At 40.0% G+C, this 14,782-nt stretch overlaps 1 protein-coding gene across 1 annotated transcript in view; it reads left to right on the top strand.

Moving 5' to 3' along the window:
* The window catches only part of F9 (coagulation factor IX), a 30,993-nt gene extending 17,196 nt beyond the window's left edge, over positions 1-13,797 (top strand). Inside the window, exons 6-8 of the mRNA XM_017499913.2 lie at positions 1,832-2,034; positions 11,128-11,242; positions 11,904-13,797. Of these exons, the coding sequence (XP_017355402.1) occupies positions 1,832-2,034; positions 11,128-11,242; positions 11,904-12,451 (866 nt within the window). The 3' untranslated portion in view covers positions 12,452-13,797. The remainder of the gene's footprint in view (positions 1-1,831; positions 2,035-11,127; positions 11,243-11,903) is intronic.
* Positions 13,798-14,782: the final 985 nt, after the last annotated feature.

A 14,782-nucleotide genomic window follows, 5' to 3' on the forward strand; every position in this document is an offset into this window, starting at 1 on the left:
ATTTGTGTGATTTCTGCATATATATTTGTAATTCATCAAGTCAAATCAATGTAGTAATACTACATCATAAAATATACACAAACGATAGAGTGATAGGCTTCTAGTACAAGGATTGTGAATTTGAAGCATGATTCTATTTGGGCTGGCTAGTTTACTCTGATAAAGTTATTTTTTTATTGTTGGGTCTCAAGCCAAATTTACACACTTGGTGTCAGAATGATTCCAGCCATGAACTGTTTTAAGTTCTGCTAGGCTGATCAGTACAATCTATATGGCAGAGAACAAAGCAATGTTTCCCAGTCATATCAACCATGCCACCATTTTACCAGCTGATTAGTGTATTCAGAACATCTCCACTCCATGTTCATATGACTCCTCTCTCAAAATGAAAGCCCTAGACACTTTAATTTTTAAAAAAATTTAGGCTCTACAGGGTCAAATGCATTTGAAAATTAGGGGTCTCTTTGAAGCAAACTGGATATAATTTCTTTTGCATTTCCAAAACCTGATATCTTATTAAATTGGTACATTAAATCATGTACCATTTCTCTATAACTGGTTTCAATACCTATCTCAACATACGCCAGGCAGAGGAAATTAAAGAAAGAAACAGAAGCCAGGAATATATATCCTGCAACTAAAATGAAGAGTCTCTAAGGCTTCAGGACCTGCCCACTTGTCCTTCTGCCTGGTTCTTCATATACATTGTCTCAAAGCTAGTCTACCTTGAGAGGAGCATGAATATGTATGTGGGTGTGTGTCTGTGTATTTTAACCTTAAAAACCTAACTTCCAGTATAGACAGATGGTATAGTAGCTAAACCCTTACAAGCTCTTCTATGCCATAAAAGAGAAACAGAATTGAAAACCACTTCCAATTTATTAAGTGTTATGTTTGAATATAGCCTTAGCTTTAGCAGAATAAGTAAGCCAAACTTAAAATAAGCTTTTCTGCCTTTTCAACAATGGTCCCTTTGCTCCAGCCATTGTTGATCATGTATATTTATACATAGTATTTTGAAATAATTTCCTGTTTTCTCAACCACTTGCTGTCTTCATGATACTTTGTCGCAGCTGGTTGCTATAGAAATGTCTGTTACAAAGAATGTGGCTTGAAGGAAAGTGAGAAATGGAAATGAAATGTGAGGTGACTTTGTTTGACTACAAATTCCCATTCTGGTAGTCCCCAGTGTATCAACAGATTTTTTTTCTTTAGAAAATAAACCAACCCAAGGAAAAATGGTGGGCACGTCCTGGTGAATATGGCTGTGATAATCATATCAGCAATTTCTTTGGATAATATTTGAAAGCCAGGCAATTGAATCACAATTCTCTCTCCCCAGAAAATACCTAAAATGCACCTTGGAATCTAGAAGGCATTTTAGTCTGCAAAAGAAACCCTCTTAATGATAAGCAGCAGACGTCCCATTTACTGAATTGGAAAGTTAAAGTTACAAGGCATCAATCAGCAGACTTCCATTCAGGGATGGCACTTGGGAGTAAGACTTTTTAGTAAAGAAACTAAACAGAAAGTCATTAGACTCTATAAAAGTCTTACCAAATTTGATTCTGGAACACCTATTCTATTTCCGTAAAGATGATGAATTCCGGAGCCAAATGTTCTTTTCATGAAGGATTTGAAAACTTTCCATGAAAATAATTCAATCAACCTTTTAGCTTGAGACTTTATTCACTGATTAGATTTTTAAAAATACTGATGGGCCTGCTTCTCAGAAGTAACAAGGATGGGCCTCAATCTCAATTTTTATAATGCATGTTCCATTTACCAATGAGAAATATCAGAATACTAATTTTTTCTTCTGTTTTTCTAGTGCCATTTCCATGTGGAAGAGTTTCTGCTTTACAAACTTCTAAACTCACCCGTTCTGAGACTGTTTTTCCTGATGTGTACAATGAAAATTCTACTGAAGTTGAAACCATTTTGGATAACGTCACTCAAAGCACCCAATCATTTGATGACTTCACTCGCGTTGTTGGTGGAGAAGAAGCCAAACCAGGTCAATTCCCTTGGCAGGTACTTTATACTGATGGTATGCCAAAACTGGAGCTCAGCTGGCAAGACACAGGCCAAGTGGGAGACTGAGGCTAGTTTACTAGACAGACCTATTGGGATGTGAGAAGTATTTAGGCAAGTTTCAGCACTAACCAATGTGAGAATGCCTCCAGAGATGAACAGCTGGTGAAAGAGAGGCCCAAAACTAACTACTATACAGATCAAGAAGAATTTGCCATTAAGGAAACAGCAGAGCAGAATTCCAGACAGGCAACTGGTCAGCAACATGAAGGTCTGGAAGAAAGGTTACAGGTACTCAGGTTCAGGATACTACTTCAGCTTCAGCCTTTGCAAAGTTGGAAAGACTTTAGGCCCAGAGAAATTAGATTATTTTAAAGGGGGCAAAGAAAGGGACTCAAGGAGTAAGGATTAAGGCAAGAATTAGGTTCCAAGAAACAGGGTATGAGAGAGAGTCTTGGTCTACAGCTATGGTTCTCAAAGTGTAGTAGCATCAGAATCACCTGGGAACTTGGAAATGCAAATTATCATACTCCACCCTAGACCTACCAAATCAGAATATCTAGGGGGTGGGGCCCAGCAATCTGTGTGCAAACAAGCGCTGCAGGTGATTTTGATGCACATTATAGTTTGAAAACTAGGCCAGGTGCAGTGGCTCACACCTGAAATCCCAGCACTTTGGGAGACTGAGACGGGAGGATCACTTAAGCCCACAAGTTTGAGACCAGCCTGGGCAACATGGCAAAACCCCGTCTCTATAAAAAAATACAAAAATTAGCTAGGTGTAATGGCGCTCACCTGTGCTCCCAGCTACTCAGGAGGCCTAGGTGGGAGAATCACCTGAGCCCGGAAAATCGAGGCTGCAGTGAATTGTGATCACACCACTGCATGCCAAGCTGGGTAACAGAGTGAGACCCTATGTCAAAAAAAGGAAAAAGAAAACCGCTGGCCCAAAGTAAATGAACTTGTTACAGAAGCCAGGATTCAAAACACCAAATAATGGACTCGTTGTACCTAGACCTTTCAGTGTGCTCTGCGGAGCTTTCTCCAAGTGTGGTCTGCAAACAACCTACATATGTAGAATTACCTATGCACATTTTTTATTTAACAACCAAGAGCTACATTTGTAGCAAAATCTGGTTTGTAACTTAGCCTACAGCTAAAGCCTAAGAGATTCCATCTGTGAGAAGGAATAGCTCCTCTCTTTGGCCCCCTTCACCAGGCAGGAAGCCAGATGGTTCTTATATAAAATTGTGCTGTCCAATAGGTAACCACTAGCCACAGAGGCTATTTAAATTTAAATTAACTACAGTTAAGTGAAATTAAAAATTCAGTTCTTCAATTGCACCTGCCACATTTTAAGTGCATAACAGCCACATGTGACTAGTAACTACTGTATTGGAGAGTACAAGTGGAGATAGAGCACTCTATTACTGCAGAAATTTCTATTGGATAGCACTTAAAATAGTTTAGTCTAACTTAAAACTCCCTAGTTGCCACAATCCTGATTTGGTAGTAGTTTCAAGGATTTCTCTACTGAGGTTTGAATCTCTGCCATTAGAGACTGATAACTTGGAAGACTTTGCAATTATCAAACTGGTAACAACTGAAGGCAGAATCAGGTAAATGTCCTTAGTTTTAACAGCATTGGAATTTTCTGGGACCAGCTGTGTATCTATTCAGGATTCTTGAGAATGCCTGCCATTTTCCAACACAATGAATCTAAGGTATTACACATATACCTGGGGATGCGGTGATAGGTATAATTGCACAAGCATTGTGGAGAATGGTATCAGAGAGTGGCAGAACATCACAATCAAGGTTTATATATTCCTTTCTTTCACTTTTGCTTTTCCGAAAGACAGTATTTGCTGAACCTGATATTATGGCCCATAAATGGGACACTGTATGTTCCTTTTCACCTCCTCTCTTTCTACTTAAATGCACCCTACGAGGGCTGCTTCCCCTACCTACCATAACCCCTTCCTTCACTCATCCATATCTTTCCTCTTCTTCACAAGTCTGTAATATTGACCTTCTTTATGAATCTTTCCTTGAACAATCCCTCTTGAATCAAAGCACTCTTATTATGCTTTCAATGTATTTAATATCCATGCATCTAATTCACTCTAATTTTGTCATCTGTGTTCTCATGTATTTTCATTCATTATGTGTCCAACTTCCATGGATAAGCCGGTTACAACAAAAGGTCCTACTTTATGACAATTATCTTCCTTGGGTTTGTGGGACATAGAACAGTGCTTAGAGTGGAGGATCCAAGAACCCAGAAGAATATATTAGCTAAGAAGATAACTTCTGTTTTTAAAAACCCAAGATTAAAAAAAAAAAAAGTAGGATGCATGCTTTGTGAGTTTAGCATTGTCTCCTTGTCATTCCAGAAATGAAATGGCAAATACATTTAAATAAGAGCTAAAAAGGGGGACAGGGTATAAAGGCTCAATTTAGTCACATAATTTGTTTCTCACCCACCTCCTTTAAACCAAATGTTTGTCAACGTGTTAACAATGCGGATGTTTCCTGAAAGAAAGTTTAATAAGTCTAGCAATCACCTTATTTTCTTTTCAAGCAGAAAAAGCTATGAGATGGTGGTTGTGGTTGTTTTGGTAGGAAGAAGATATAAATGACACACATCATTTCAAATCATTTCATTGCCTTCTCACTGCATACTTAGAGTTACTGTACCTGTTGTTTTTTTTTTTTTATGTCAAGGCTGGCTAAGAGCATTTGGAATGTTCAAGATCACTCATACATGCATGTGCACACATGCACATACACATAAGTTCACTACCTATTTCATCCATATGAACTAAGATTACTGACTTGTACAGATTCACAGCACTAACTTTTATTCTTTTTCGAAGGCAAGAAGCTGAGCTACTTTCCAGAATAGTTGTGAAAGATCTTGTCATACTTCTGCATTGTTTCCTCCACACCACCTGCATCCAGTTCCTTATGAAAGGTTACTGGTTTTCAAAATTACAGGATAAATTGAGTATACAAAAGTCATTTTTACACAAAATGAAACAGGAAATAAAACAAACTAGAATCTCTCCTCATTTGTGGATGGGCCAGCTCCACCATGCCATGGTTAATCTGCAGGGAGGAAATACTAGATTTGATTGCAGCTCAGACTGCAGCAAACCTGCTGTGACTATGCCATCAAGAGAAAGCAAGCAACATCTGGGGATTCAGTGGTGAAAACATTATAAATCTGGCTTTCAAATATGAAATAGTATTTAGCAGTGTCACCTAGAAAACAATATTTCAAAACGCTGATGCTTCATAAGAACCTTTCTCTTCAAAGTTGTTTCGTTTATCTTTCAAATTAGCCACGGTGACAGATAAAGTGACCACTTGGTGAAGAAATCTCACAAAGAATAACATAGAGAGTTCACTTTCATCTAGTGTTAAAGAAAAGGTGTAAGTGAGCTGTTAGCAGAAGCCACAAGGGAAAGGGGAAGATAACTTCTTTGTGGACTAAAGGGTGAAAGTTGCAGGCGGTCAAGAAGATTCTGGTCTCCATTAAGAAAGCCCTTCCCAACCAACAACCACTGGGTTGGTTACGTAGGCTGGGCAGCGGTGGGAGCAAATGTTGATTGAACAAATGTTTGTCGGAATTGTTGACTTAAAAAGCTGTTCTGTCAATGAGGACAGCAGCGGCTGGATAGCCACACCCAGGGAGAGGGCATTCGTTCACCTGGCGAGAGATTACAGCAGTCTAAGGGACGGGCGGGATCCTGTGCAGCTCTGAGACCCTACTGAACCGTGTCCACCTGGCACATATCCCGTCTGCGGTGGCGCTCATTTCTTACCTTATTCCAGGGCTTTCACCTCAGCTTGCCAGGCTGGAGCCAAGGTCCAACGCAGCCGCACGTTGCTCTCGACGGTAGCTTCCCAGGAGCCCCCTGTGGTTCCGGAGCCGCCCTGCCGGCCCCACCCTCTTTCCTACTTCCTAAAGCCAAAGGCACTGGTGGGCCGGACCAGCTTCTAAAGTCGTGCAAGGAAGGTCTAAGACAGGAACGGTGTGAGGCCAATGGAAGGAGGTACTTCACTTTCCCTCCAGATGCCCAGCGATGAGCTCAGAGCTCCTTGAGAACTCGGGAAAGGAAGCAAGGTCTCTGGAGAAATACTTCAGGAGTAGAGAGAGGAAGCTAGAGTGTTAAATGCACTACACAGGAACAGAAATGAGATTTTCTTAGAGTAAGTATGTATCTAGCAGTGTAGCAAACTAAAACATGTCTTGAATTGCATACCACTACATACGGAAGAAATGAAAACCTTTGAACATTAGTGAAAAAAGGGAAACTGCAACGCCTGTATTACTAGATAGCGTTCATCAACAGCTCAAAAGCGAGAGATTTAAAGAAACAACACCGCGTTTTGGCTTTATAATGCTTTAACTTGGTTTGGATCCCATGCCCACGACCGTGCCACTTGACAATTCTAGGCATGTACAAACTGGCCCCCAAAATTCCTCCCACATTTCCAAAGAACTATTTGGCCCTTTCTCTGAAGTACCTGTTTTTTTCCATTTTTGTTTTGCCATAGGCCTCAGCTCAGTATGTGGCATATTTATTCTACATTTAACAATTTGAAGATCATTCTATTCGATTGAAAAAAAAAGGAATACAATGGAAGTCAAGCGATTAAGCTTTCCTTATGCTTATATTAAGTTGTAGCATATGCATTTACCAATAGTTAACCGTGTTAACCTACAGAAAATGTCCAGGGAAATGGTCTATTTCTTATTCTATTTTTGGCCTAAAACATCTTTAAAATGTCTTAGCATTTTCCGCTGTCTCCACTTCCCTCAGCTTTGGCCTGAAGCTATCCTTAAAGGTACCCTGTACAGCTCTTGCCCTGTACAGCTAGCTACAGAAAATCAACCCTTTCCATTCGATTAGGACACATCCAAGTGGCAGATAGCATGCAAAGTTATATGTATGAACCAGAACTTCTTTTTCCTTAGGGGCCAGGATGTTACACTAAGGTCTTAAGACTATTGTAATATCTTCACTTGAAAAAGATAGCCCTCTATTATTCCTATCTCAGATGATAAAAATTCAATTAAGAGAAATAAGAATGTGACATACGTAATCTCACCTGACTCTAAAAAGCTAGTCTGGACAGATATTTAAACAATTATCCTCTAAGATCATTTGATGAAATGAATTTCAATGACTAGTTAACCGTTGAAAACCAAAGTGAGCATCCCGTCTGTTCTCAGCCAAATGACCTAGAGCACAGGACTAGGCAAACCATATCTGTGGACATAGCAAGCTGTACATCACAGACAAATGAATTTGTTTGTTTTGTATATGAGAGAGAGAGCAAACACTCTTTATTGTCATGCTGGGGTGGGTAGGTAGGGAGAATAATGGTTTCACTGAAATCACAGGGAAAGGTTACCTTGGAGTTAAAGATCAGGAAGAGAACAAAAGGGTAAGAGCTGTGGTTCTGGGCTGGCATCGTCAATGAAAAGCATACATTCAGATGTGTATCTATATTTTGTAGATGCATCTGTGTGATTGATGTGTATATATGTGTGTGTCTGAAAGAGGGAAAACAGGTTCCCATTAGACTATGACAAACAAAAATGTTTGACAGATTATAACTCAAATGCCTTACTCAGAGTATGTGCCTTCCCATTTTCCCCATTATTCCTCAAAATGATGTCTTATAAGAACTTGTCCTTGGCCAAACAGACAGCTCTTCCCCCAAATTGCTAATATTTTGATAGCTATGACCCTGAGTGGCCAAACAGTCCAAAAGCAAGTCGTTTGTAAATATCTTTAATTACATTTTAGGCCTTTTCCTTGGCAAGGATATTTGGTCAGGAGTTGGCAAATATAATACTCTTCAGACTTAAAAGAACACAATCATATTTCTTAGCCCTCCACCAGAAAGTAGTAGAAGCTCCAAGAAGCAAGTCTTTGTCAAGACTCAGACTAGCTACATCATAATCTCTCTGCCCAGGGGCTATGGATGTCATTCAGCCTGGCCTGAATAGACCACTGAGCTGAGAGATGTCCAATTTCCCCCAATACACTGGCCAGAGGAGAAGCACCATAATATCACTGCATTAATAATTAAGTGGAATTAAGTGAATTCTTAATTCCAGTTGCTTAAACAGATATGTTCAGTTGTAACAATCATGATCAGTATATAACAGTGTTGGCCAAGTTTTCTTGATGCTGAAAATCAATTGGAGTTACAGTCAGACATATGGTCTTATGACCAGTGTACTTGCAGAGGGTTTTGCACTGAGACAGATAGTGCATCTGTGCCCTGGCCCTCCCTCTGAACACCTGCCCAATAACCACTGCCACCCCATGGTGTCCAGACATACTCTCCCTCCTCATCCTTACCCAGCTACCATTGCCACCCTCCTTCCCCAGCAAGGACATGGGCATAGGTGTAGGGAGAGTTAAGGTTGGTCAGGTGCACATGCCCTATGCTACCTTGGAAGGGGGCTTGGCCGTGTAGCATCTCTGGCCCAAGAATATGCCACAGCACGTTTGGAGGGTGAATGACAGGGACATGCCCCTTGTCCACCTCCATTTCAGGCATGGAACACATCCTGGCATGGAAGTTGCAATCTCTTGGGAATCACCTCTCCACCTTGATTGCCACAGTAGGCCAGTGACAAGGGAAGATTGACACACTCTCCCCTGATGGGGCCCAGAATCCTGTGACTGCCAGGCAAGGGATCCTAGGGACATGGGGGTGTTAAATTGTAGGGTGCACTTCTTGGGCACCTTTGAGGATCTGCACTGCCCCAGCAAATATCCCCATGCTAGAGGGAGCAAAATAATAAATGGCAACTTTAAAAAATGTAACATGATGGGTTGCAAAAGAGACTACAGAACAAAGAAAAAAGTTTTGTATGTTAGTATCTTCAATGGCACTTTTCTTCCTAGCTTTTGAACAAGAAGCCCCACTTTTTTATTTCTCACTGAGCCCCACAAAGTATGTAGCCATCCCTGCCTCGAGTGAAGACTTCTAAAACATAAAAAGATACCCAAGCCTTGGATTCTCAAGCCTTGGAAATTCTGATTCAGTAGATATATAACAGATCTCAAACTTAATTGTGTAAAGAATATTCTGGATAGCTTTATTTTGGCCAGTCCCACCCACCAAATATTCTGATAAGCTTGGATTAACCCCCAGATCTGCATTTTAGAGGGACCTTCAGGTGATTCTACTGCAACTGGTCCACACACCATGCCTGGACCAAAATTGGGTGCTTAGGAGCACAAATTCTGGAGTCAGGCTGACTTGGGTTTGCTTCCTAGCTTTACAAACTGACCTCAGAGGAGTTAATGTTGATCTCTAAACTTTAGTTTGCAGATCTATAAATATATTAATATCATGTCATAAGGATATATTGTATTGAATGTCTATAAAACACAATGATTAGCCCAAAATGAACACTCAATAAATGTTCAAAAAAATTAGGAAAATTGTTAAGTCTGGGTTGTATGCACACTGGTGTTTATTATATGGTTTTTTCTATATTTTTACAACATTTCAGAATAAAAATCAAGATCTAGAAAGAGAGGGAGATGGCCAGGTGTGGTGGCTCACAACTGTAATCTCAGCACTTTGGGAGGCTGAGGTAGGCGGATCACAAGGTCAAGATACTGAGATCATCCTGGCCAACATGTTGAAACCCCATCTTTACTAAAAATACAAAAATTAGCTAGGTGTGTTGGCATGCACCTGTAGTCCCAGCTACTAGGGAGGCTGAAGCAGGAGAATTGCTTGAACCCAGGAAACAGAGGTTGCAGTGAGCTGAGATCGCACCACTGCACTCCAGCTTGGAGACAGAGTGAGACTTCGTCTCAAAAAAAAAAAAAAAGATAGAGGTAGAGTATGAAAAAGGAAGTCAGAGGCCTTTAATGAGTCAGCCCTGTAGATCTCCAGGTAGGAGGCTAGTGCTTCAGTGTCCAGGACGTAGTAGGTATTCAGTAAGTTACATTCAGGACAAAAAAAAACATGCCCCAAGGACCATCTGATACCCACTTAAAGTAATTGACCACCTCCTTTTCCTTGTTTATGAATGGGTATATGCCTAAGACTGCATGCACTTCAATAAAAGGGCAATCAGCAATCGTTCAGAACTAGTAAGCGCCTGAAAATAATTTACTAAATGTTTTGTGTGCCCTCTAGTGTTCACACTTTCCAGTTTTCTTCCTGTAAAGGTGAATCAAGGCCCCTGCTTACAACTGGAACTGAAATCCTCCAAGTTGATCTAGACGTTGAGATGGCGAAAATATTCATTGTCCACTGTAATTATGCAATGAACATCCAGTTGAAATAATGGACTGGCCTCTTATCTAATAATTCCCAGGCTCAATGCATCACTCCTTTGCCCACTTTGCCCAAAACTCAAGCACAGCTAAGTTGATATTTTATGACAAAGGCAGCTTACTATCCAACCACAGGGGAGTAGAATAAGACAGAATGGAAAGAATGAATGAGCCCTGCTATTCCTCACTGCCTGGATGGCTATAAGCACAACCCTTTCGGAGTCCTTAGTTCTTCTTTCATAATATTCCAGTTTGGGAAGTTTTGAAAAAAACTCCTAGAAAAATCAGCAGTTTTCCTTTTTCAAGTAACATGTAGCAAAAAAAAAAAAAAAAAAAAAAAAAAATCATCATGTAGGTACAGGGAACACCGTAATAACTATTAATCTCAAGGAGTCAAATCAGTGTTTCCTAATGTATCTGCTGTATCACCATGAAGCAAATTTTGCCATCAGAGAAGGTGACTCATGGGGAAAAAAAATCCAAGGGCCTCAAATCACCAAAAGAAGCCATTCCTCAGATTTGCCTCAGCTTAAGCTTCCCTGTCTCTCCTTGCGTGTTGCTTTCAATTCAGTTACATAAATGACTTTTTTGTTTATGCACCAGAAACACTAATTCATCTGCAAAGCTCACATTTCCAGGAATACTCCAATTCTGCCAGCACCTAGAAGCCAACATTTTACCTATTCCTATAACCAGCATACATATTTATTTTTTTCTAGATCAAATATAATGTGCAGTAAGAGTCTTAATTTTGCTTTCACAGGTTGTATTGAATGGCAAAGTTGATGCATTCTGTGGAGGCTCTATCGTTAATGAGAAATGGGTTGTAACTGCTGCCCACTGTATTGAAACTGGTGTTAAAATTACAGTTGTCGCAGGTAAGTAAACAGAAAGAATAATCTGCAGCATCACAAGCTTTTTAATATGATTGGTATACCATATTTTACTAAGGTCTAATAAAATTATTGCTGAATAAATTGGCTAAAGGCAGAAGGGTCATAATTTCAAAACCTAACTTGCACCATCCTCCAAGCCTCCATAGCTCTTTTGATGTACCCATATTATCATTCCCTTTAGTGAGGTACAGCTAGTTCTTGATGTGGCCATTTCCATGCCAGAAAGCCTTCCCAAAAATCAGTGTCATGTCACTGATCCTTTTGTCTCTGGTACCTGGCACAACTTGTAGCAGGTCTTGAGAAAACATTTGAATTGATGGCCAAATGAATTTGTGCTCAAAAAAGGGATCCGAATACTTGAAATTTGGGAGATCTAGGATAATTTATGACTAGTGGATTCATTATCACCAATGAAAAGCCTATAACAACATGAGTGAACAGACCCATCTCTATGATAGTCCTGAATGAATTTTTGGTCAAAAAAAAAATGAATTGGCTCTCATTACATTTAACCAAAATGATCACAATATAAGCTTGAGATCTTTGACATTGCCAGTTAGGTCAGTGATGCCGAGTAGACACTTAGAAAATCTGTGTATGTGAAATATTGCTTGTGACTTAAAATGAAATTTATTTTTAATAGGTAAACATAACATTGAGGAGACAGAACACACAGAGCAAAAGCGAAATGTGATTCAAATTATTCCTCACTACAACTACAATGCAACTATTAATAAGTACAGCCATGACATTGCCCTTCTGGAACTGGATAAACCCTTAGTGCTAAACAGCTATGTTACACCTATTTGCATTGCTGACAAGGAATACACGAACATCTTCCTCAAATTTGGAACTGGCTATGTGAGTGGCTGGGGAAGAGTCTTCCATAGAGGGAGATCAGCTTCAGTTCTTCAATACCTTAAAGTTCCACTAGTTGACCGGGCCACATGTCTTCGATCTACAAAGTTCACCATCTATAACAACATGTTCTGTGCTGGCTACCATGAGGGAGGTAGAGATTCATGTCAAGGAGATAGTGGGGGACCCCATATTACTGAAGTGGAAGGGACCAGTTTCTTAACTGGAATTATTAGCTGGGGTGAAGAGTGTGCAATGAAAGGCAAATATGGAATATACACCAAGGTATCCCGGTATGTCAACTGGATTAAGGAAAAAACAAAGCTCACTTAACAAAAAATGGATTTCCAAGGTTAATTCATTGGAATTGAAAATTAACAGGGCCTTTCACTAATCACTTTCCCATCTCTTGTTAGATTTGAATATATACATTCTATGTCTACTGCTTTTTCTCTTTACAGGGGAGAATTTCATGTTTTACCTGAGCAAATTGATTAGAAAATGGAATCACTAGAGGAACATAATGTGGTGGGAAATTGTAGCCATTTCTAAGGACCCAGTCCTTGACAAAATTGTGAAGTTAAATTCTACACTCTGTCCATCAGATACTATGGTTCTCCACCATGGCAACTAACTCACCTGATTTTCCCTCCTTAGCAGCATTCCATGTTCCCAATCTTCTTTGCTTCTCCAACCAAAACATCAATGTTTATTAGTTCTGTATGTACAGGATCTTTGGTCTACTCTATCACAAGGCCAGTACCACACTCATGAAGAAAGAACACAGAAGTAGCTGAGAGATTAAAACTCATCAAAAACACTACTACTTTGCCTCTACCCTATTCCTGAATCTTTTACCTTTTCCAAATCCCAGTCCCCAAATCAGTTTTTCTCTTTCTCATTCCCTCTCTCCTTTTTACCCTCCACAGTCATTAAAGGAGTGATGAATAGGGAGCATCATTCTGTTACACTGCTGTACACAGTTATACATGTCTATCAAACCCAGACTTGCTTTCATAGTGGAGAATTGCTTTTCAGAACATAGGGATGAAGTAAGCAGCCTGAAAAATGTGGGGGAAAACTTTTTTTAGAGGGTTAAATTTATATATATATATACACACACACACACATACACATATATAATGTGTGTTTTTACACACATATAATGGAAGTAATAAGCCATTCTAAGAGCTTGTATGGTTATGAAGGTCTGAGTAGGCATGACTCCATGAAGGCAAGATTGGCAGGTCATTGTAACTAACAAAGCTGACATTGACCCAGATATATTGTACCCTTTCTAAAAATAATGATAATAATGCTAACAGAAAGAAGAGAACAGTTTGTTTGCAATCTACAGCTAGTAGAGACTTTGAGGAAGAATTCAACAGTGTGTCTCCAGCAGTGTTCTGAGCCAAACAGGAAGTGGAAGTTACCTAGACCAAAGGACATAAGCATCCTGTTTCCTTTACTAGCATACCCTTGAAGTGGAGGAGGGTGTAGCAGGCTCAAAGACATGAGTCATTTCAATCAGCCAACTAAGTTCTCCTTTTCTGGTTTTGTGTTCACCAAGGAATATTTTGATTATAGTTAATCCTTCTATCTTGAATTTTCTAGAGAGTTGCTGACCAAGTGACGTATGTTTCCCTTTGTGAATTAATAAACTGATGTTCTGGTTCATACCTTGGCTTTTTGTGAATTTCATTGATGTGAATCTGTCACCCTGTATTTGATGATGCATGGGACTATTGACAAAATCACTTTGACCCCGCCAAGCGGCTGCCTTCTCCTGCCCCCACCTCACCCCCAGCCAGGCCTCACTCTTGCTGATTCCTTGAGTTCTTTTAGTCAATATGTTTTTAATTGTCTTTACATATATGTATAAATAAACATATTTTTAAATTTCTTGGCTGGGCCCAGTGGCTCACACCTATAATCCCAGCACTCTGGGAGGCCAAGGTAGGCAGATCACCTGAGGTCAGGAGTTTGAGGCCAGCCTGCCCAACATGGTGAAACCCCATCTCTACTAAAAATATAAAAATTAGCTGGGCGTGGTAGTGTGCGCCTGTAATCCCAGCTACTGGGGAGACCAAGGCAGGAGAATCACTTGAGCCCAGGGAGCAGGGGGCAGTGGAGGTTGCAGTGAGCCAAGATCACGCCAGTGCACTCCAGCCTGGGTGACAGAGTGAGACTCTGGATCAGTAAGAAAACACATACATACATACATTTTTTTGAGGCATTTCTTGTTAAATCACTCACGGAGAGGTATCCCAAACACCACATTCAACAAAACACTTTGAAAAATGTTTTCAAATGCAATATAACACAGCAGGGATTTGATGCTTTGTTATCCAGCTTTCATATAAGGCAGTGTGAGCTGTAAGCAGTGTGATTACATGTCTGTAATCCCAGAGAGGACAGTGGTCTGAATCCACCTGACACAGAATTGGGTCGAACTAGCTGTGAGTATGGCCTTCAATAAATCACTCTGCATTTGGGAATTTGATTTCTCCACTTGTATAATAAGAGAGTTTGACAGGATGCTCTCCAAAGACCCTTACAACTTTGTTAGTCTGTGATTTCATGTTTTTATTTTTATTCCTTTATTCAACAAATATTCAAGGAGTAATTGCTGTGTTCCAAATACCAACAGTGTTCATTAAATTT

This window comes from Cebus imitator, unplaced genomic scaffold (genome assembly GCF_001604975.1).
Source record: "Cebus imitator isolate Cc_AM_T3 unplaced genomic scaffold, Cebus_imitator-1.0 Scaffold262, whole genome shotgun sequence".
In the NCBI taxonomy this organism is placed as follows: domain Eukaryota; kingdom Metazoa; phylum Chordata; class Mammalia; order Primates; family Cebidae; genus Cebus; species Cebus imitator.